Source organism: Gossypium hirsutum, chromosome A11, assembly GCF_007990345.1.
Source record: "Gossypium hirsutum isolate 1008001.06 chromosome A11, Gossypium_hirsutum_v2.1, whole genome shotgun sequence".
NCBI classification, from domain to species: domain Eukaryota; kingdom Viridiplantae; phylum Streptophyta; class Magnoliopsida; order Malvales; family Malvaceae; genus Gossypium; species Gossypium hirsutum.
Genome location: NC_053434.1, coordinates 1,395,172 through 1,418,557, shown reverse-complemented (window position 1 = coordinate 1,418,557; position 23,386 = coordinate 1,395,172). Strand labels below are relative to the sequence as shown.

Sequence of the window (23,386 nt, the reverse complement as noted above, 5' to 3'; positions counted from 1 at the left end):
GATAGTGGTGACTGGTGAGGGGGATTGTTTTGTAATTTTCATTGGAGTTTTTGGGTGTATTTCAAAAAAAATTAAAAGAAATCTGAGATTTGGGGGTGGCGCTGTACAAAAATGGAGTCGGATACTATCGAGTGCGTATCATCTATAGATGAAATTGTTGAAGATCATGAGATCCCTCACCATAATCTACTCCACCACCCACACCCTCGTCATGCCCCTCATCATCAATTTTCATCGTCAAAGCCTCATCACAACGGCACTAATAATGTTAATAGTATTAGCAATATCGTGGGTCCAACGGCGATTGCTCCGGCTGCTAGTGTCCATGAATTGTTAGAATGTCCTGTTTGCACCAATTCTATGTATCCACCAATTCATCAGGTATTTTCATGTCTCTCTTGCAGTTTTTTTTTCTGCCTCTTTTTGTTGTTGATTTTGTTGAATTTTGATTGGGTCGCTGTGTATTTGGGTGGGATTTTTTGTTATGTTTTATTGCAATGAAAGATGTTAAATCTGGGATTTGAATGTTCAGATTTTTCTTAAGCCTGATTATTAATTAGGGAAGAACCTTTTTTCTTGCGGTTTCTTTTAAATTGTAACATGATTGTATGTGCTTGCAAGACTTCGTCGGGTCTCCATTTCACTTAAAAATATCATGGAGTTGTTTTTACTAAAAATTAAATTATATTTGTCAGATTAATTCTTATTCATTAGATAACAAAGTAAATTTTTTTTTTTAAATTTCATCAATTTTTTTCATTAAAAATTGATACTTATATATTAGAATAAGGTATAAATAATCTTGTCGCGTGTACTATCTAAGTACTTTATCAATAACACTAAATTTTAACAATAAAATTGGATAAAATTCCTAAATTTTAACAATAAAATTGGATAAATTTCTTAATAAAAATGATTAACTTACTCTTAATAGAATAATGAACTTCCATTATAGTTTTACCAAAAATCACCTCGTCCTCTGGAAATACCTTTGACCTCCGAGCAAACCCGTCATCAACCGCAAAACCCATATTTGTTCATCAACATGCATATTCTTTTACATGTTTTTCTTCATTAACAATGGGTAAAGTCCATAGCTGAAACTGTGCTTGTCAATTGCTTCTCTCTAGCTAATAGAGAGAAGAAACATTGGAATAGTTTGAGATGTTCCTATCTTATATGTTATGTTGGACACTGAGATCTGTAAATATTAGATATAAATTTCTTTTAACACTAGAGCTTTTTTTGCAGTGCCACAATGGACATACACTTTGTTCTACCTGTAAAATACGAGTACACAACCGGTGCCCAACTTGTCGGCAGGAACTCGGTGATATTAGATGTTTAGCATTGGAGAAAGTTGCCGAGTCCCTTGAGTTACCTTGCAAATACTACAAGTTGGGGTGCCCGGAAACATTCCCCTATTACAGCAAACTCAAACACGAGGGGATTTGCATCTACAGACCATACAATTGTCCATATGCTGGTTCAGAGTGTTCCGTTGTTGGGGATATCCCATTCCTTGTTGCCCATTTGAGGGATGATCATAAGGTCGACATGCACACCGGCTGCACATTTAATCATCGATACGTGAAATCCAACCCTCGGGAAGTTGAAAATGCTACATGGATGCTAACAGTAAGTTCTATTATCTTTTATAGCTAGTGGTCTGTAATAGTCTCCTAGCATGAATCCTATTTGCTGCTATTTGTCAGGTATTCCATTGTTTTGGTCAGTATTTCTGCCTACACTTTGAAGCCTTCCAGTTGGGAATGGCTCCAGTTTACATGGCATTTATCCGTTTCATGGGTGACGAGACGGAAGCTAGGAACTATAGCTACAGCCTTGAAGTCGGAGCAAACGGACGGAAACTTATATGGGAAAGCGCCCCACGTAGCATCCGTGATAGTCACCGGAAAGTCAGGGACAGCCATGATGGTCTAATTATCCAACGAAACATGGCACTTTTCTTCTCCGGTGGGGATAGAAAGGAGCTGAAACTGAGGGTTACTGGACGAATATGGAAGGAACAACAAAATCCAGATGCCAACATGTGCATACCAAACTAATGTAGTTGAGTGGATTGATTTTGATAACCTTTTTTCCTTTTCATCTGTTCCGATCTGTTTCTGCGGTGTGTTCAACCTCTACGAACCCTTTTCCGGCATGTTGTAATGGATGAAAGTTTTCAGCTTTTATCAAATGTGCAAAATAAGAATTATCTTTTTCTCCAAGCTTTAGTTTTGCGATAATATGACCATAAAAGTTCATGCGATATTCAGATTTGAACCTGTGCCAAACCTTAAACATTCTCAGTGGATATTAGTAATTTTTCATTAGGTTAAATCACTATTTTGAGGTCTGAATTTGGCAACTTTTATACATTGGGACCTGAATTTTTTTTGTCCAGTTATCCCATTAAGGCCTAGACTTTTTTTGTCCAAGTTAGATCCTAAACTAGGCAATTATTCCCACATCGAGACTTTGAACTTTTTTTTCAAGTTAGTCCTTGAAAACATTAAAATTCAAACTCTAGTGTGACAACAATTGTCAAGTTCATGCCCCAAATAGTGATTTAACCTTTTTTTCATTTAATTAATTGCCTTGGCTGGGAAGAAAATTGATCTGCAAGTCCCTCATAATCATTCATTACATTCATATCATCATATAATTTTGAATGACAAGTCTCAATTGCTTCTCTCTGATCTTTCTAACAACAATTATTCAACCAGTATTGCCATCAATATTTAGAAATCAGAGAGTGACTCTAGAACCTAATTTTCTTTAATCCCCTAATTACAGATACACAAGCTGATAAAATTAAGTCCATAAATGAACATATTAGATCTTACCTTATCCTTCAAAACAACGGAGCTACTTCCTGCTATCAGAATGGTTGCTTTGCATCAACAGGATTCGAATCTGAAACCGACTCCATAACGGTAGCTTCCTCAATAGACCCTTCACTCTCATCTTCATCCGGCACTTCACCATTTTCATTTGCCACGGTTGAGTCAGATTCATCTTCTTTCTTCCCAAATAACTTAGATGGAAGAATAGATGAGACAGCCGCTTTTGCACTTCTCTTGGCTGCTTCTGCAGCTTCAATTTCTCGAGCTTTAGCTTCAGCTTTAATTCTCTCTTTCTCCTCCATAAGCTTTGTTAAATCATCTTCTCTCCCTACATTTCTTAACAACTCTTTAACATATTCGTGCAACTCCTCAGTGAAATCAGAGCTTTCCTCTTCCAACATCTCATCAACCATTTTCAGCACATCATCGAACTTCCCCACATCGCTAAGCGCTTTCATTATAAACTTATAGCTCGAATCATCCATCTTAAGCTTCTTCACCATAGTATCATAAAATGTTTTTGCCTCGTCTACTTTCCCAACTTTAACCAATTCATCAACCAATCGATTATAAACAGCCAAGTTCGGCCTCAAACCTGCCTCCACCATCTTCCTAAAATATGAAGCCCCATCATCGATTCTACCCGTTTTAAAACAAGCATCCATCAGCAAAACATAAGTATACTCATCAGGGCTAATCCCTTCATCTCCCATTCCACCATATAGTTCCTCTGCTTCACACAACAATCCATTTCGACATAATTGATCAATCAAATTGTTAAACGACAAAGTATCCGGACTACACCTATAATCACGCATTGACTTAAAAACATCAATGGCTTCCTTAAACTTACCTTCAGCGCAATATCCATCGACAATCACATTAAAGCTCCCCAAATTCACAGCTAACCTCCTAGGAGGGCTATGCTCATTTTTCATCCTATCAAACAACCTTAAAGCCTCATCGAATTTACCATTCTTACTTAATGCATCCAGAACATAATTATAAGCAACAGCACTCATTTTAACCTTTGAATTCTCTCCACAAGCTTGTTCATAACACTCCTTAGCTTCTTTCTCCATTCCCTTCATGAAATACCCGTTCATTAAACTCCCATAAACGACCCCATCTTCCAAAACCCCATCTTTTTTCTCTTTTAATTCCTCAAAAAGCTTAAAAATCCCATCTGAATCACCGTTCTTGGCAGAACCAAACATTAAAAAACTATAAACGATAGGGTCAGGAGCCAAACCTTTCTCCGCCATTTCCTCCTTCATTTCCAAAGCCTTCTCGAATTTCCCATTATCCACAAGCCCTTTCACTAAAATCCTGTAAGTAGTAGGAGAAGGATTCACAGGGGACTCATTGATGAACTGCTTGTAATGTTCGAGGGCAGTATCGGGTTTTTTGCAGTCGAGGTAAGTTTGGAAGATAAGATTGTGTGTGATCACATTTGGGGCAATTCCAGCTAGGGTTATGAACCGATGCAGGGAGAGGAGATCGGCGTATTTCGATTGGCGTAGCTGGGCGTTTAATACGGCGTTGACAGTGTAAATCGTGGGGCGGCAATTGGAATAAACAGAGTGGCGCGTGTATAGAGCGGCCTCATCGAGGTCGTTTTCACGGATGAGCTTCAAGATCTTGTTGTGGAGGTTGAGACGGTTGCCGGTTAGCGCAGTGACGGGTTCGGGAACTTTAGGGGCGTTCGGGTTTTGGATCGGTTTCGGTGGAGCCACCTGCTGAGCCTGTTGTTGAGAGCGCTGGGCAAACGAGAGTGGCGGTTCGACTCGGAGACGACGCTTGCGGCGGCGGCGTTCGGCGGCGGCTTCTTCTGGGGTGCTAAATGAGAGGCAGCGGAGAGCAATAAAAGAGGGCGGCGAACGGTGGCGGGGATGGGCGAGGATTTTGAGGTGATTGAGGAAGGCTGGTTTGAAAAGGGCCATCTTTTGCGATGTAACGAAGGAAAAAGGTAGGGTTATGGGTTCTGATTTGTTAGGGTTTTGATGAGGGTTTAAGGGACGGCTAAATAGTAAATGCCCCGAAAGATTTGGTAAAAGATATGATCGGGTCGGGTCTAAAATTATGGTTCGGCTTGTCTTAAGGAAGTATTTGGGCCAGCCTTATAGCCCATCAACTTCATCTGAAAATGACCCAAATTTGCAACATAATAGCAAGACGACAATAAAAAATATACCATATAAACTATCAACGAGGCGTGGCATTGTTGAGAAAATTCGGTTCTTTTAACATTCAGATTCGAGTCTCTTTTTATGCACGCATCTCAGTCTTACTCATATTCTTTTTAGTTCTTTGTTGATTATATTTTATGTTAGTTTGACTTAACGTTGTTATTACCTGTACATATATTTATACTTGTGAATGAACTCTATTTATAATGGTAAAGCTTTAAAAAAAAAAAAAAAACTCAAAAATTTTCAAATTCAACCATGTCGGTTCATTTTCACGGCTAAAACATTGAAGGTGTTTTTTTATATTAATATTTATATTTTTTTATTAAATTAAATTTTAAAAATATTTTTATTATTCAATTTGAATTTGAACTCACTCACGACAAAAAAAAAATATCCAAACTTAACCGAAGTTGGACTAAGCAAACTGTCTAGCTTAATATGAATGCGAAAATATATGGGTTTAAGTGTAATTGTTTATAATTTACGTATAAATGGCATGTTCAAGTAATTATTATAATTATTCGATTCTTATAAATCGAGCATAATAAAAAAAAAAGAAAGTGAAAATTAAAATAATCGCACATAAATATATTTTATTTTTAAAATATAATTATTAATATTTTATTAAAAATAATTTTTCATACATTTTAACCTATTAAATATACTAAATTACATTACATTTATCATAATTCATTTATATAATTTTTAACTACAGTACATAATATTTATTATTAATCAATAAACAACCCATAACAAAATAATATATATTTAATATTAAATAAAAAAATAATTAAATAATTAAATAAAATTCAAACTTACATAAAATTCTACCTACGAATATACACGAAAATGACGCAAATACAAAAAGCTTATCAAAATTTATATAAATATAAAATAACACAAACACAGCTATATATATACAACCATAACATCAACGCATGAATTGCCAATTCTAATTGTATACTACAAGTTGACACACTCGTCATAATTTGAAAAAAAATAAAAAATAAGTTGTGGTCTGTTTTTTTATAGATAAAGATAAGATATTTACTTAATAGTTTATATTATTTTTTTATGAAAAGGAAACGTAATTTAATTTTTTATAATCAGGCTGACACTTGTTTAAGTTTAACATTATTTATTTAATACTTAAATTCTTTATTTGCATAGTTTAAACGATTTGAATTATCAAAAGTCCAAACTAATTTAATCAACCAATTTTTTAAACAACGCTTTGTGACGTGCAGCTTGTCATATTATTAGAATATATTTTAAGCCATTTCAGTTTTATGGTCCAAATTAATCACATAGGGTTGTAGGGTTAGGGGCTTCGAAAAAATTTATATTTAATATTCCTAGACGTAATGCAAAAACATTAGATAAACTTATAAAATATTAATACCCTATAGTATATTTAGGGGTCACATTTTTGGAGGCAAAAGTTTTGCCCTTAGATACGGAGGAGGGTAGAATTTTATGTGTTAGCATGATGGTTAGAATGTTTATTGTTTTAAGTGGAGTTCGGGTTTAAATCGTGTTAATTGTATTGTTGTTAAAATTTTGTCATTCTCTTACAGTTCAACGAAAAAAAAAAAAGTAGCACAATAATAGATATAAAATTTTCTCTCTCTAAAATGGTAAATTGTTTTTGAAATTTTCTTATATACAAGTTCCTCTAAAAAATTGTAAAATTATAATTTAATATAATAGTTTCACATAAAAATTTTGCTTCGTTCCTTTATGTTAGAGGTGTTCGTGAGTCAAGTCGAGTTCGAGCATGATATTAATATAGTTTATGTTTGTCCAAGTTTAGTTTGACTCAAAACATGAGTTTAAAATTTTGTTCAATAATATTTATATTCATTTTTACAAAAAAGTATTTAATAATATTGTATTATTTCATTTATTAAATATATATAAAGAACTTAACAATTTTCAAATATTTACATTATGAGAGAATATTCTATGCATTATCGGTACATAAGTCTTATGCACTTCATTATTATATAAAAAAAATACAGCGGAGACTTAAATATTTAATTATATTTAAATAAATTATTAGTATTATTTACAAGTCCTCCATGTTTTTCGTTTAATTTAATGATGTTATTTATTGATGGTGCATTGAAATATTACTCTTTACATTATAGCATTATATATTACTACAGATTCAATTTTCTACTATTATAAATTACATAATATAATACATTATAAACATAAAAAAAGGGGTTGAGTTCGAACAGACTCTAGCCTGAGTCCAATTCATATTTTTTTTGCTCAAGTCCAATTTTTATGTTTGATATTTTTATCCATATTCTCTAATTTTAAACCAATCATTAAATTTAAACGAATAATTTAACTCTTAAATAAGTTTAGATTTCCATAAATTGCAGATAATTACGATAATAAATAATAAGTATAGGATAATCCATATCAAGTTTTGTGATAGGAAGAAAGAGTTATAGTCAGAGTTTAATACTTAATTCATATAATATTATTATTTTAAAAGAAGCCATGAAAGGCCAACACTCAACAACTTTATATAAAATCAACTTTTATTTTACAAAGAAAAAAAAACTCCCAAGTTTCGACATTTTCCCTGTGGAAAATAAGAGCGAAAGAATTGACAAACGATTTTCAATCATATAAATATATAAAATAATAATAATAAATTATATATAAAGATTGAAATGGGCCGCCAAAAGATAGACGTAGACACCGAATCAGATTATGTAAGCATTTTTAATGGAAAAATCCAAAATAAAAATTTATTAAAAATAGAATATAAACAAAAGCAAGTTGAAACATTGATATTAATTTAATTTTGGATATAAATTTAATCAAATTAAGTGAAGGGGATTTTGTCATTTGAACAGGAAACAAAGCTGGTTTATTATAAGAATTAACAAGTGGGAGAATTATTTTAATATATGGTTGACAAATTTTGTGCCATTTAATATGACAAATATGAAACGTTATTATTTTTGAAGGCTTAACAGTAATTTTCCAAAGTGGGTAGCAGTCAAAGGAAAGATATAACCTTAGATGTATTTTTGATACAAGTCTTTTAAGATTTTTTTTTCTTTTTACAATTCGTACAATATTCTCTTAAAATCATTAAATCGAAGCAAGGGTAAAATTAGAAAAAAAATCTCAACGGTAGGAATTAAGTTATAAAATTTGATAAGAGTTAAATGTAATTTCATCATTGCATCAACTCATATTTTTATAATTTTTAAATGATTAAATTAAAATATTATTAATTTTTTGAGAGGATCAAAGTATAATTATTCAAATTAACTTATGACTAAATTAAAAAATTATCTACTTTTTTATAAATAGTTTTAAAATTTTAAATTTTTAAAAATTATATTTTGAGAGAAAACCCTCAGCTTTTTTTATAAAAATATCCAAAATTTTTAATTACTTACAAAAAATAACTCGCTTTAAAAATTATGTACGTAAATTATTTGTTTTGAACAGTAAACATTGATGACGCCATTGCCATTGGTGTTAGCGCCTCTAGTTTAAAAAAAATAACTTTTTTGAGTGTCGCTGTTGCCATTGACGACACTGGACTGAAATATAATTATATAAAATGTTTAGAGACTTGATGAAGCAATTACCCTTTTTAGATTGGATGAGAAAAGGGTGATGCCATTCCTAGTGGGAACCAATTATATGTTTTCAACCTTTTGATTTATTTGCATGTTAGGTCTGTTCTCTTTTGAAATTAAATTTAAATAACATTTAAAAAATATAAGAATAACAAAAATATTTTTTTCCAAATTTTATTTTTTAAAAAATAAACTTAAACAACTATATAAAATTTTTATTTAAATTATCCAAATATATTCCTTAAAAATATTTTTTAAAAAAATTGAAGATGATGACACCAATGACAATGATATCACCAACATTTACTCTTCAAAATAAATAATTTACATACATAATTTTTAAAGTGAATTGTTTTTGTAAATAATAAAAAATTTCAAGTATTTTGATAAAAAAAGCAAAATCCCTCTCATTACTAATTAGAGACTAATTTAATTATCGTCTTGTCAAATATCATATCCACATTTTCCATCAAATTAAAGCCTAAATAGAGTTTTTGCACTTTATTTTTTTTTTGTGAAAAGAAATTACAACTCAAATATCAAATATTAGGAAATTCATCATATGATTCTTATCAACTAACCGCAACCCCGGTTCACTGTCTCGCCTGAGATTGACTATCCTGTATATAATTCTATTCTCTTCTCTGGGAATATGTTGAAGATTCCAGTGGCTCAGAAGTTTTAAAAATTCTCCTAACTAAAGTAGAATTAGAACCTTCACGAACTCTTTCGTGAATGAGGTTAACAACTTTAAGATTATCCGTCCGAATGATAACTTTCTGATAGTCACGATCAAGAGCTATTTGCAACCCATCTAATATGACCCATAATTCTGAATGAATTATTTCACAATTTGCAACCGTGCTCGTATTTTTATAAAAAAGCGAAATTCCTCTCATTTCTAATTAGAGACTAATTTAATTATCATATTGTCAAATATCATATCCACATTTTCCATCAAATTAAAGCCTAAATAGAGTTTTTGCATTATTGCTCATAAAGGAGTAGCAATGCTTCTTTACTTTTATATAATCTTTTTTTTTTCATCAAACTTGATTTTAGATAAATGGATCCCATAATTGCTTTTATTTTTTGGACAACACATTGGTGATGATTGGTCATCGACTAGCTTTCAAAGATTTTGGGGATCTCATGATATTATTATTTTTAATTTTTATTATTTTTTAAAAGATGAAAATATATTTTTAAGTGCAATTAAGTTATTTAAGATTGACAAATATGATTAATATTTTTGTTATGGGTGTTTCCTGAAAAAGTAAATAATTAATATAAAATGTGCTCTGTTCTCATGAGTAGAAATTGAACTTTTAATTACATGATTAAGGGACGAAATAAACATTCATTGCACTACATTTCATTGTTTTTTTTTTAAACTTACCTTATTCGAAGCTTTGAAACATTAATAATTTATTAGGATGGATTTAACAATTTTATTAATAGTAAATTTAGGTCTATAGGGATGCGGATAGGACATATTGCAGTAATTGTTACAACATCTTAAAGGATACGGGATTGAACATGTTTAAGAGCATAATATTATCTACCTTCAATATTTAGGATGATCATGATTAGTGGCGAAGTTAAAATTTTTTTGGGAGCTAGAATTAAATTATGTGTTTTTATAAGGAGTTAAAATGTAATTTTATAAGTTTAATAATTTGTATATTTATAATTTTTAATCCCGAGTTAGTGTGTATTTTTTTCCAACTACTAGCTGAGTTGGCAGCAGCAGCTAGTGTGTAAAAGTAAAATTTTACATTTTTTCTTCATATTACAATTGTGGTGTCTGAATTTTATATATTTTTTCCTTTGAAAGTATTATATTTATAATAATGAAACTTTGTTATATAAAGGATTGGAATGATTATGTATATCATTCGTATATGTCAAACAAGGAAACAAAATCAAAGGGCCATGCAAACTGTTCTCTTTTTTCGAAAGTTTGGGGGCAGAACCGTGGTGTCAAATCTGTTGTCACGTTTATCACGTGTGACGTGTCTGTGAGAAGTTTGAGATTTTATAATTAAAAAATGATTTTATGAATTTTTAAATAGGTTTTCACAATCGTTTATCTATTTTAATTAAATAATTTATAAAAAATCATAAAAATTAAAATTTTAATTTAATTTGTTCATATTTTAATAAGCTGAATTTCTTATTTTAAATCGATACTTAATTCAAATCAGTTTTAAATTATATTTTAATTCATTTAATTCATGCAAAATTTAAATAGTATTTGCTAGGCGGATTAGAGTCTAAATTATGAGTGGGATGCTTTATTTCCTTTAGATAATCTTTATTTTATTTCATTTATTTTTATTTTTATTGAATTATTTTGGATAATACACTGTTTTTTAAACATAGCCAAAGATGGTGAAAGGTCGTCGTTTAGGTTCAATGTATTATCTTCTTAAAATTTAAAAAAATCATAAATATATTTTTTATTCTGTATTTTTTTGAGATTAAATCTTAAATTTTATAAAAATATAACGACCAACAACGAATTTTAACCTAAATTTCTTCACATATTACAGTCATAATATAATAAATATAGATACGTGGCAAACAATGAAATGGCCATGCAAACTGTCATTACAACAAGAATGTGACTTTAGGGAGGCAGACGGGGTATCAAATCAGTTATCACGTTTAGCACGTGTTGGTGATCTTCTCCACCAGCAATTGATTCGAATACTTTATTAAAAGATGTTTTAAAAATAAAGTTTTGTAACACAAATTTTTATAGTGATTAATAATGAAAATTATAAAATCTATCACTCGATTTTTCAATTATGTTTTTAGTCACCAACAGTTATTAACGAAAAATTAATTTATTGCCTTTTTAAAATTGGTATAATAATAATTTTTTAACATTTAATATTTATATATTTTGTCAATTTAGTCTTGAGTATAAAAATTTTAAATTTCAACATTGCAAAATTTTTTAGTTTTATTTTTTATTGTGACCCTTCTCCTAAAAACTAAAAAAAAATTATCAACTAAATTTAATTGAAAAATACCAAAAATAAAAACACTCAAAAAGTTAATATAATAATTTCCATGTTTTCTTGTTATTTTAAATTTAACCCTCAATATAATAATTATATTATCTTTAGTGGGAGTTTTACCTCTAAACTCGAATGCTTGAAGAGGCATCAATGACAAATTCACAGAATAAGAGTATATCATCTAGTGGTTGAGAAAGTATACCATTTGAACCTTAGCCCTGCAACATATAGCTCATTGTTGGGGTAGGCAAGCCCTTAACCTCTTAAAATGGAAAAATTATTACGTAGCCCATTAAGAATGTTTAAATTGTAAATTAATAAATGATCAAATTATACTTTAATCCTCAAAAAATAAATAAAATTATATTAAGTCCCTTAAAATAATATAATTATAAATGGTTACACGGTAAATTTATATTTTGACCTGTTAAAAATTTTTATAAATTTCGCCCCTCTAAAATAATTCATGGCTTCGCCATTGATTATTAGATCACTTAAGTTAGGTCCAATGAGATGCTCGTACTCTGTAAACCTACCACAATCTCTTCAAGCACTTAAATTCTCAACAGAATTGAGAAAAAAAATTTAGTCGAAAAATTTAAGAGTTGGAGTTACAATCTTATCCTCAATAATATTATATTATCAATTATGATATTTTAAAATTATCATTTCTAAAACAATTAAACCTAATCTAATCTAATCTAACCCTTAGCTTTCACGTTTGGAAAACTAATATATATTTATATAAATATAGTAATATATTATTATTACTATTATTATTTATTTGTAAAATAGTCAATAAAATTAGATAATACTTATCTGATATTAGTATTAACGTATAAAGGTTTTAACAAGAATGAAAACAATATGAGTACTTGAGGTGGCAAGATTAACACAATTAATTTATTTATTTTTGCCGTAAAACCATTGAATTTTTCCTTCCAACAAGTCAAATGGGTTAAATTGCAATTTCATACCTTCACTATATAAATTTTTTTTTAAAAAGTAGGTCTTTTACTTTTAATACCAGAATATAAAAACACTTAAAATTTTCAATCAAACTTTTTCTTTTTGGCTGTGTTTTTCATTTTTTTTAGAGCCTTAGATTTTTATAATTATAATAAGGGTTAATATAATTTTTATATTCTAGATTTGACGATTAAATTCATTTTAATCCTTAAAATTAAATTTTATAAAGACTTGAAATTCACCATATTACTAAATTTAAGTATCAAAATAAAAAATATATAATTATAGATAGCAATACAAACTTAAGTAACAAATTAAGAGGAAAAAATTACATTACCCCAAGCGTGTGCTCGGTCCGTGCCCCTCGTATGAAATTAAGCCACCTGTTTTTTTTCATTTGAGATATTTAAACAAAAAAATGAATAAAATCAGAAATTATTTTTTAAAAATAAAAAAATCGAAATGATTAAATGAAAGGTGACAAAATGACAGACAACATGTCCAATTATAAATTTTGTAATTTTGTATCTATTTTAGCAAAAACGAAGGCGAAAGCAAGAAATTCTAAAATTAGAAGTAGAAAAAAAAGACTGAAAAAACTTCAGTCTCTTCTTATATATATATAGAACCGAAACGTTTTAGCTACGTGTTAGCCCTATCCAGTATTGGGTTCAAGTTCGCATCAATGAAATAAGGTCATTTATTTTCTCTGTTCTTTTTTTTTTTCTCTCTCTCTCTCGAGTATTGGTTTCCACTTTATTGTTTCATGCTTTTTTTTAAAGGTTTTAAATTTTCTGTTTGTTTGCTGAGAAATTATAAAAAATAAAGCTGCAGGCATCTCCATTGTTCTTTTTTTTTATGTTCTTGTTTATAAATTAAAAGTTTTTAAGGATTTAAAGCTTTTTATTGAATAATTTATGGTTTTTTTTCAGGAGGAAATCCAAAATTTCTAGGTTAAAAGCTGAAAATAAAATATTTTGGTAGTTAGTAGAAATCTAGAAATCACGATTATAAATGAATTGAATACAGGTTCTGTTTGGTTGCTGAGAAAAATAAAAAAAGAGAAAAAAAAGTCAGAGATTTTTTTTTGAATTCTATATGAAAAAAATTATGAACGAAATTTTGATGAATGACAAAAAATTATGAAAAAAATAAAATGAAAATTTTCTTGAAATGCTTTTTTTTTTCGTGTTTCGATTGGCTCGCATATTAGTTTTAACGTAGTAGGTCACATATAACGAGTAATATTATATTTTACCTTTTTATTAAAGTAATAAATAAATAAAATTACGAGACTTAAATCAAAAGATAAATTGATAATTTTGTTAAAAAAGTATCAATTTTTATTGTTAAAAATTAGTATAGTTAATGGAATAAGCTGACATTTACACTTGACATGCTTTGTTGATGTGTAAAGACCAATTTTTAACAAAAAAAAAACAGTTTATTCTTTGATCTAACAAATTAATTTATCCAACTCTTAATACAAAAATTTCAATGATTATTTTATCATTTTAACTTGATTTTCTATTTTTTTAAAACTTCAATTACTCTTTATTTAATCTCTAATTACATCTTTCTTTTCTATTACATGTTTTAACAAAAACTTCTTAATCAAATCTCAAAATTCAAAATTAAAATCACATGAAAAATATTATATGGGAGAAAAATCATCACAAAAAAAAAAACAAAGCTATGACAATAAAATCAAATCTATGAAAAAGTTTCTTGTAAGATTATTCAAGAAAAGTTCAGATTAATATTCAATTGATGGATGCTATTAAAAAATGAACTTAATCAAAGCCTTATAAATACACATTATATATATACGTGACAAAAAAAAATGGGAAAGAAAATCAAAAGGCTATGCAAACCTTTTTGTTTAAGGGTAGGCCATGCAAACTTTAATTTACAATATTAATGTGAGTTTTAGGGGGCAGATCGTAGATGTCAAATCGGTTGTCACCTTAGCACGTGTCGGTGATTAAGATAAAAAATATAAATTTAAAATTTTTAATACGATTAAAATAAATCAATATTAGATAAATGGTTTTGAAGGGGGATGATAATTGATAAGTAAGAAATTAAAATATATTTATATATTTTATTTTTCTTCCAAAAGCAGAAAACACAGGCGCATCAAAGTCAAAAGTAGGGAAGCGGTGGCAAGGATTAGCGTTGAATTTTTTTTAAATTTAAAATAATTATGCGCTGGAATTGAACTGTAAGGCGGCTGCCGAAAAAAAAGGTAATATATTTATATATTTATTAAATTCATGTAAATAATTAAATGAAAAGATTTGAAAGTTCACATGTTGCTATTTTATATAAAAAGATAAAATAATTATAATAATATGTTTTATTTTAAAAAAAATTGTATAAAACTGAAGCTGAGATATAAAAATTAAAAATTTATTATGTCATAATATGGAACATTTTTATTAATTTATAAAAGTATTTTTATAATAATTTGATTTTTATTAATAATATGAATGGTTCTTTAATAAATTTTAATTGAATTGTACATGTTTAATTTAACAAGTAAAAAAATAAATTTATATTGATGTCGTGTCCTTTTAGGAATCTAGGACACGTGTTTCTTTTTTTTTACTGTTATTTTTTTAAGTTGTAATTTATTTTCATACAATAAACATTGAAAAAAAAATTAAATGTCCAAAAAGCAATAAATAAAAATAAACGTGGCGTAGTTTTACCCTTTTTGCTATCTTTAGAATGGGATGCAATTCCATTGAAAAAAGAAAGATTTTTCGGTCTCTGAAAAGTGCAACAAAAGCGACTGAATAAGAGGTGTTTAAATTTTGGGTAAAATTAAATTAATTTTATTAATCGGTCAGTTAATTAAATTAATTAAGTTAGAGTTGATTAATAATTTTTTAAAAGTTCAGTTAATATTTAATTCTGTTTGAAATAAATCGGTTAACTAAATTAATCGAATTTAATAAATAATATTATAAATATAAGTATTCGGTCGGTTCGGTTAATTTTTTGGAAATATAAATTAATCGGTCGGTTAAGTCGGTTAATTTTTTATATGTTTTATACTTGTTTTAAGTAAAAATAAAAAATATATATAAATTTCGATTAATTCGGTTAACCGACTGAATTAACAGAAAAAGTTCGGTTCAGTTAATTTTTTTTAAATATTTCAGTCGATTAATGGTTAAAAGTTTAAAAGAGTAGGTTAATTCGATTAATAGTAATACGGATTGGTTAACCGATTGAATACCCCTAGACGATTTTAATTTTATTTTTCTTTTTCTAAAAAGAAATCGAGATGATTTCAAATGAAAGGTGACAAAATGATAGACAACTTGTTGAATACAGAAAAAAAAATTAATTGGTCAAATAGGTCGTTTTTTAAGAGTGTGTGTGAAAGTGCATCCAGTTAGGCGCATTTTTTGCATAGTTGATAGGAAAACTCTCTCAGCTAGATGAGCTTTCAGGTGACATGTCAGGAAAAGTACGCCCAATTAAATGCGTTTTCTTTAGAATCTTCAAAAAACACTTCCAATTGAGCGTTCTTTCTCGACATGTCAATCGAAAACTCGTCCAGCTAAACAAACTTTCACACTCTCTCGTAAAAAACAACTTATTTTTCTAAATTTAAAAAAAAAAGACCTATTTAATTAATTAATAAATTTTGCTGACATATATGACCTCTTTAACTCAATTATAAATTATCTCAAAATATACATACTCGTATGATTTGTAAATATAAGTTTGAGAAAATTTATAAATTTGTTTAAAAGTTATTATGTAAAATTGAAATAAAAAAATAATTATATCCTTATTATATATGTATTTATTTTTATTTAGCTTCTTCATTTATCTATTTTTAATTACTAAATAATGAAAAATTAGTTAAAATTAAATATTTTAAATTTATATTTAATTCAATTATATATTAAACTTAAGATTAAATTATTAAGTTGAAAAGTTAATTATTTATCTTTGTTTAGAGAGTTTTATTAAAAACAGAAATTGATTAAATATTAAAAATTTAAAATAAACAAAAATGTGATCATCTCAAAGGATTATATTATAATATTATATTTTAAATATTTAACATTTATTTATATAAAAAATTATTAAAATTTCAACATCGGAGTTTCAAATATCACTTTATGTAATTAATACATAAATTTTCAATTTATATTTAGGCTTAAAGGTGCAAAAAAACTCAAACTTTTTAGAAAAAAGCAATTAAGCTTTTTTTTTTACTCATTTGGACACTTGAACTTTCAAAATACAGAAAAAGAGCCTCAAACCTTTTCAAAAAAAGTAATTAAGTCCCTACTTTTTTTTGCATTAAATTGAGTACTTGAACTTTTAAAATACATTAAAAATACTCTCAAACTTTTTCAAAAAAAAGAAATTAAGCCCTTGTTTTTATTTAAAATTAAAAAAATTATAAAAAATTAAAATCAATAAAAGCTATAAATAATATTAATTTTTAATAAAAATTCAATTATTAAAATTTTAAAAAAATTAGAAAAAAATAAAATAGTAAAAAATTATAAATTATAAATTTTTATAAAAATCATAAAATATATAAAATTATAAAATATTATAAAGTTCTAAAAAAATTATACAAAATGTAAAGAAAAAAAATTTCGTAAATATTTTTATAAAAATTATTATACGAATCATTTCATAATTTTTCTATAACTTTTATTAATTTTTATTTTTTATCATTTTTCTCCACATATCACACTGTATCGCTACATGTGATGACTTTAATTAAAAAACTAGGGTTCGTTAAGGAAGGGTTTAATTATTATTATTTTTTAAATTTGAAATTTCTTTTAATACATTTTAAAAATTTAAATGCTTAATTTAGTGAAAAAAATTAATTGCTTTTTAAAAAAAATTTTAACTGCACCCTTAAGCCTTATATTTATTATAATTTATATCTCACTGCTTTAAAAAAATTCCATTCATTTTTTAAATTAAAATTCACTTAATAAATAAATCTTAAATAAATCATAGGGATTAATGATTTCTTTTATTTATTAAAATGGGTGATTTTCAAAGCGATTTTTTTTATTCAAGCGCTCTTATAAATTTGCATCCAATTTGGCAGGCGAAAACAGTTTCTCTTTTAAGAAAAAGAGAGCTCTAAATTGAATTCAAGTGGCTCAAACAAACTTCGATCCCATCTCCTATATATATAATCGAAACGTAAGCTAAGTGTTAGCCATCTCCAAGATTTAAGACAGCAAAAATAGATTAAAGAAGAAGAAGCTTAAGAACAAACCTCAAAAACTCTAAAGTGTTTTTCAATCTCGCATCAATCTAGTAAGGTTAGCTGGTTTTTTTTTTATTTGTTTACATTGCTTCTTTTTAGCTTCTAGGTTTTGGGTTTATCTTTGTTTTATATTTCGAGTCTTGGTTTGATATCTTTTTGGATTTTTGCATTAATTTTTTTTCTCTTTCTTCAGTTTCTTGGGTAGTTGGATTTGTTCTGTTTGTTTCCTGAGAAAATATGAGAAAGAACAAAAAAATGGTAGATGCGGGCAGCTTCATTAGATTTTTATCTTCTTACTTTATAAGTTTCTAAGGATTTAAAGCTTTTTATCGAAGAATTTAATGTTTTGTTTCTCATTAAAATCCCAATTTATAGCTTTAAAAGCAATAACGATAATAAAAAACTCAAATGACAGGCTTTAAAGAAACACCCGAGGATTTTTATGGCTCATTCTTCATAGTAGTTAGAAGACAATAAAAATCTAGTAATCACATAAACAAATTGAATACAGCATCTCTGTTTGGTTTCTAAGAAAAACAAAAAGGAAAAAGAAGGTCGGTGAAAAATTTTTCCTTTGGGATTTTATATTCAGTAAACTGGGCCATGCTGATGTGATTATGTCGATGGTCCCAATTGTAGTATTCGAATTTGTTTTCTGCTTTTGATTCTTATTACAAGTTCAAATCTCTTGCTTAGAAATTTCTCATTTCAATGATTAGATGTTTCTCCAGCTGAGAAAAGACCATAGCGTAACTCAATTTGTTCATTTGTGGCAAAAGAAAAAAAAAATTAGAGGCTTTACGAAAGTGGCGATGTGGATGATAAATTATCATTGTAAAAGTACCACGAAGGCCTTTGTATTAAGAGTTGGGATTGCATTTTGCCTATTCTATTTCAGAAAATGGGCAAATTAGTCCCTATACTTTAGATCAAAGACCAAACTGGTACCTTTGTTATTCTAGCCATTTTTATTAATAAAAATTGGTCTATAAGGTGTGCATGGCACACCATGTGTAACTAATTTGCCTTTTTTTAGTAGAGGATGTAATCTACCTCCTAATACAACGGTCTCCAGGATATTTTTACCAAATTATGGTATTAAAAGATGTTATAGCATCCTAGTTTAGATTATGTATTGAGTGTGCTCTTTATATTCAAATTGGGTTTTTTCTCCACTTACCAAGTTGCCGCCGGTATCAAAGTTCAAGGCCTATTTTTGTTGTTATTGTTTTGTCATATAGTAAACTTTTTATCAAAGTCCATTTACTATTTTAGTCAAATATTTAAAAGAAGGGATTGATTTGTTTAATCAAAAATCTTTTAGTGATGTAATCTTTTGGACTTTCCAACCAATTTTGTTGGTGGGGTCTTTGAATAGGATGAAATGGTGTTTTCAAACTGGTAATTGATGTATGTATTTTTTTGTTTGTTCATTGATGGTCCCATTAGATATATGCCATTTACTTGCTATAAAATGGTTATGTTGGGCTTAAGATATCTGTATTTGATGCATGATTAGATATGGTTTGAGATATGAAAATGTAAGGATCTTCAGTTGCACTCACGTAAATCTCGAATAATGGTGCTTGTAATTGGTGATCATAGGTGAAGTTATTTAGGTATAGGTTTACTATAAGATATGAATCTCCAAATAGTGATTGTTGATAAATATATGTATGCTTTTGGTATTGGCAGGTGAACCTTTTGTAGCAAATGAGTGCACTGTCGACAATTTTTGGGATTGTATAAACGTTGGTTTGTTGCCATGGGCTGTGCAAGCTCGAAGAGAAGCAAACAATTACATGGTTATGAAGATCCAAGTGTTCTTGCTGCTGAAACACCTTGTGAGTAACGATTCTACTTCGTGTAGCTTGTAAATATGTCCTTTATGTTGCTTGAGTTCTTTGTTTTTTTCTTAAAATACTTGTGTCTATATCAAACACATGTTTGGACGTTGGTACAGCCGTATGACTCTTTAAATATATGAAAGAATTTAAATTTTTCGAATGTATCCGTATCAATATTTAATATTCAACGTAGAATATGCTATCAAATTTTGCCTTTGTTTGCTTTTTTCTTTAGACACTTCCCCGAGTACGGATACAGGGAATAACTTTGAAAAAGTTGAACATATCCATGTCAGATACAGTGGCTGGCCTTGGCCCCCTCCCAAAGTGGTAGAATTGCTTTAGAGTCCCTTTAGAAATTGTCAGAAAACAAATTAGTACAGTAGTATATTTTCATTTTGGTCCCTCCAAACATTTATAATTTACTTCTTTCCCCTCTAGGAAAAATTTTTGGCTTCACCTCTGGTCAGATATATGCTCTGTATCTAATACTCAAATCTGATGATAATGTCTGTTTGCAGTTACGGCTAGTGAAGTAGAATCCCTGGAGGAGCTTTATAAGAAACTAAGCAATTCGATAATTGCAGATGGACTTATTCACAAGGTACATTCATTCGACATATACGATTTGAATCAAGCCATAAGCAAACATTAATTAATTTCTCTGATGTTTTGTTAAATTCTATGCCTTTTTATATAGGAAGAATTCCATTTAGCCCTCTTCAAGAACAGAAATCAGAGGAATCTTTTTGCAGACAGGGTGTGTAATGTTAGCTCGACATTGTTTGTATTCTGTATCAAACTTTATTTTTGTACCAAACCGTTAACTGTTTGGGATGCCAGATCACTCGAACACAAACGTTTTCTATGTCTGCAATGTTATTGTCCCCTCTTTTTCTTATATCATCACCTCTAAATTTGCAGGTTTTTGATTTGTTCGATCTCAAACGTAATGGGGTCATCGAGTTTGGTGAGTTCGTTAGATCATTGGGCATCTTTCATCCCAATGCACCTGTGGCTGACAAAATCGCATGTAAGGGCAACCTTTTTGATGGCAAAAGCATCATAGAGGCCCTTGTACTAGGAATAGAATTGCATTTTGCTCTGTACGTTAAATCAAAGAGCAAACTATCCTTTTGTTAAAAATTTCATCCATTTCTATTATAAAAATTGGTCCTTGTACATCAAAATGAGTACACGTAGCACACCATGTGTAATTGTTTGGTTATTCCGTCGGTTTTTAGCAGTAGAAATAGATGAAAATCTTAATTGAAAGAACTACTTTGCTCTGCAATTTAATGTATAGGGACCAATTTGCTCATTTTATGAGTAAAAGGGGGCAAACTGCAATCTGATTCCTACTGCAGGTGCTTTCATAATACCCTTTTATTATTAGTTTTTTTCTTCATGAATTATGTTCTTAGTTGTGCAAATCCTTCTTGCAGTTGCATTCAAGCTTTACGACTTAAGACAAACCGGCTTTATCGAGCATGAGGAGGTTCGTATCATAATGATAACCCACCGAGTACCGAGTTACTATTGTTTACACGTATATGGTCAATATTAACTAAAATATTTCATTGACTTGCAGTTGAAGGAAATGGTTTTGGCACTTCTGCATGAATCGGAACTGGTTCTTTCGGAAGACATCGTTGAGATGATTGTCGATAAGGTGCAGATATCTCTGACCGATCAACTATCGAATATCTTCGTATTCGATACCGACATTCTTAACTCTTATTTTATTTCTGTGTTTTCTGCAGACATTTAGCGAAGCAGACACAAAAGGTGACGGCAAAATCGATCTAGAAGAGTGGAAAGCATTTGTATCAAAATATCCATCTCTCATAAAGAACATGACTCTCCCATATTTGAAGTGAGTAAATCTATCTTGCTAAACTGATACCCAATGCATACCCAAACATACCCTTGTACTCGAGTAATGGTGGCCAAGGGCCCCTACAAAATCTTGAAAAAATTTCATTTCTTCCTTAAAAGTTTTAGAAAATTTTAATTAGGCCCTCCAAAAATTTTAAATTTCTCATTGTACTTTTTACTTTTTCTTTGAAAATTTTAGTTAAGCTCACAAAATTTTAAAAGTTCTAATTAGACTCTCAAATTTTATTAATTTTTTTTCATTAAACTCTTAAATTTTTTGAGAATTCCATTAGCCCCTCCCAACTTATTTCCTAGATTCACCGCTGGCAATGTAGCTAGTTTAATTTCAAAATCTTTGTGGTGTCTTTTGCAGGGATATAAGCATTGCATTCCCCAGCTTCGTGGTTCTGCCCGAAATCGAAGATTCGGATGTTAGCGTCTCCGTCAATGGAGATTAAATATCCGATTTTGTCAAAACATTTTGCACTAATCTAATTAAGTTATGAAGCCGATGAATCCCGAGTACGAAGGACGACCAAAAGTTCATAAAAATCACAATCTGCAAATGGATCAGCAGTTAAATGTTCTTCAAAATCTGGGGTTTGCACTCTTGTATGTACAGTGTTGTTTTATATGTTTTGGGAATGTTCATATTACTGTTGAGTATCAGAAAATTTTGTGAAAAGGGCAGTTTTCTCTTTTTTTTCTTTTGATATATTTTGTGATAAAAGCTATGGTGATATGCCTCTTAGTTTGTTTTCAAATTTTATTGACTGTAATTGACACAATTTTGAATTTAAATATTCGTAGGGACCAAATTGAAATTACCATAATTTTTAGGAAGGATTAAAATTATCTAAAGAAGAAAAGAGTTTTAAAGTAAACTGAGAAAAAATTATCTAATAAATATATTTATTAAAGGTTTATATATGATCTGAATGTACATGAGAAGTTTCAATTGATTAATTTCAATTTTTTTTATTAATAAAAACTTGAATAAGGTTAAATTAGAAATGAGTTAATATTTACTATTCAAAGAATATAATTTAGAGTTAAATATTTTTAAAATTTTTTAGTTTTATAAATAAATTATTTTGTATGAAATTGAACTGTTGTAGTCGAAAAGAATAATTTTAAAAACATTTTTATATAGTAATGTTAATTTTGTTATAATTTAGATTTATTTTAATTCTTTGTAATAGTGTTGGAATTACATTGATCCTGTTAATAATAGAGAGATTAATTTAATCTAATTCTTATAGTTTAGGGATCTCTCTAAGTATTTTAATTATTATAAAAAGAGAAAAAGAAAAAATATTCTCATAATAATATAACTTATTTTACAAAAAGAGTGATTCTTTAATTTGGTATTCAAACGGCTGGTGACGTTAATTTGAACGAGAGTTTTAAATATAGTATACTTAAAGGACTAGTAAGCAATAAACATTTATTACTCTACTCAACCACTCAAGTCACCGACATTGAGTTTTGATTATAAACCAAGACTCCCCACATGCCCAACACAGTTGCAGCCACAAGTACAGGGAAACCAATGGGACGACACATAATGTCAGAACTGAAACAAGTTAGGTTAGTTTCATATAATATCCTCGAATTAGGATCCAAATTTTGAATTGAATTCAAAATTTATAAAATATGTTGATTGAGTCCTTCAAATAAATTAGCATTATATCAATTGAGTCATTTCGTCAGCTTAACCGACAATTATGAGA

At 28.8% G+C, this 23,386-nt stretch overlaps 3 protein-coding genes across 8 annotated transcripts; 2 read left to right on the top strand and 1 right to left on the bottom strand.

Annotated features, from left to right (window-relative positions):
* Window positions 1–36: 36 nt before the first annotated feature.
* On the top strand, window positions 37–2,229 carry LOC107923926 (E3 ubiquitin-protein ligase SINAT5-like). The gene is given in 3 exon segments (NM_001327228.1): window positions 37–381; window positions 1,252–1,638; window positions 1,716–2,229. Coding segments are annotated over 3 exon segments (1,011 nt in total). The 5' UTR covers window positions 37–111; the 3' UTR covers window positions 2,070–2,229.
* Window positions 2,230–2,620: 391 nt separating this feature from the next.
* LOC107923925 (pentatricopeptide repeat-containing protein At3g49240, mitochondrial) lies at window positions 2,621–4,941 on the bottom strand. The gene has a single exon (XM_041080481.1). The coding sequence runs from the start codon at window positions 4,793–4,795 to the stop codon at window positions 2,888–2,890; it is 1,908 nt and encodes a 635-aa protein (XP_040936415.1). The 5' UTR covers window positions 4,796–4,941; the 3' UTR covers window positions 2,621–2,887.
* Window positions 4,942–14,804: 9,863 nt separating this feature from the next.
* On the top strand, window positions 14,805–22,359 carry LOC107923030 (calcineurin B-like protein 4). 6 transcript variants are annotated; one of them, XM_016853235.2, is made up of 9 exons: window positions 14,805–14,907; window positions 19,624–19,772; window positions 20,297–20,379; window positions 20,476–20,535; window positions 20,700–20,808; window positions 21,221–21,273; window positions 21,367–21,447; window positions 21,539–21,651; window positions 22,027–22,359. In XM_016853235.2, exons 2-9 carry the CDS (start codon window positions 19,694–19,696, stop codon window positions 22,109–22,111), a joined length of 663 nt encoding a protein of 220 aa, XP_016708724.1. In that variant the 5' UTR covers window positions 14,805–14,907; window positions 19,624–19,693; the 3' UTR covers window positions 22,112–22,359. The 6 variants fall into 6 exon arrangements, with proteins under 6 accessions (XP_016708724.1, XP_016708720.1, XP_040936414.1 ...); XM_016853231.2 differs by lacking the exon at window positions 14,805–14,907 and adding an exon at window positions 17,742–17,983; XM_041080480.1 differs by lacking the exon at window positions 14,805–14,907 and adding an exon at window positions 17,758–17,978 and having other exon boundaries at window positions 20,700–20,745.
* The last annotated feature ends 1,027 nt before the right edge of the window (window positions 22,360–23,386 follow it).

Bases quoted from the DNA above. Each gene is read 5' to 3' on its own strand.
- LOC107923925 (XM_041080481.1), bottom strand. From the start codon at position 4,795: ATGGCCCTTTTCAAACCAGCCTTCCTCAATCACCTCAAAATCCTCGCC.
- LOC107923030 (XM_016853235.2), top strand. From the start codon at position 19,694: ATGGGCTGTGCAAGCTCGAAGAGAAGCAAACAATTACATGGTTATGAA. The intron at 21,274-21,366 runs GTTCGTATCATA...ATTGACTTGCAG, and splicing joins GCTTTATCGAGCATGAGGAG to TTGAAGGAAATGGTTTTGGC. The intron at 21,652-22,026 runs GTGAGTAAATCT...TGTCTTTTGCAG, and splicing joins ATGACTCTCCCATATTTGAA to GGATATAAGCATTGCATTCC.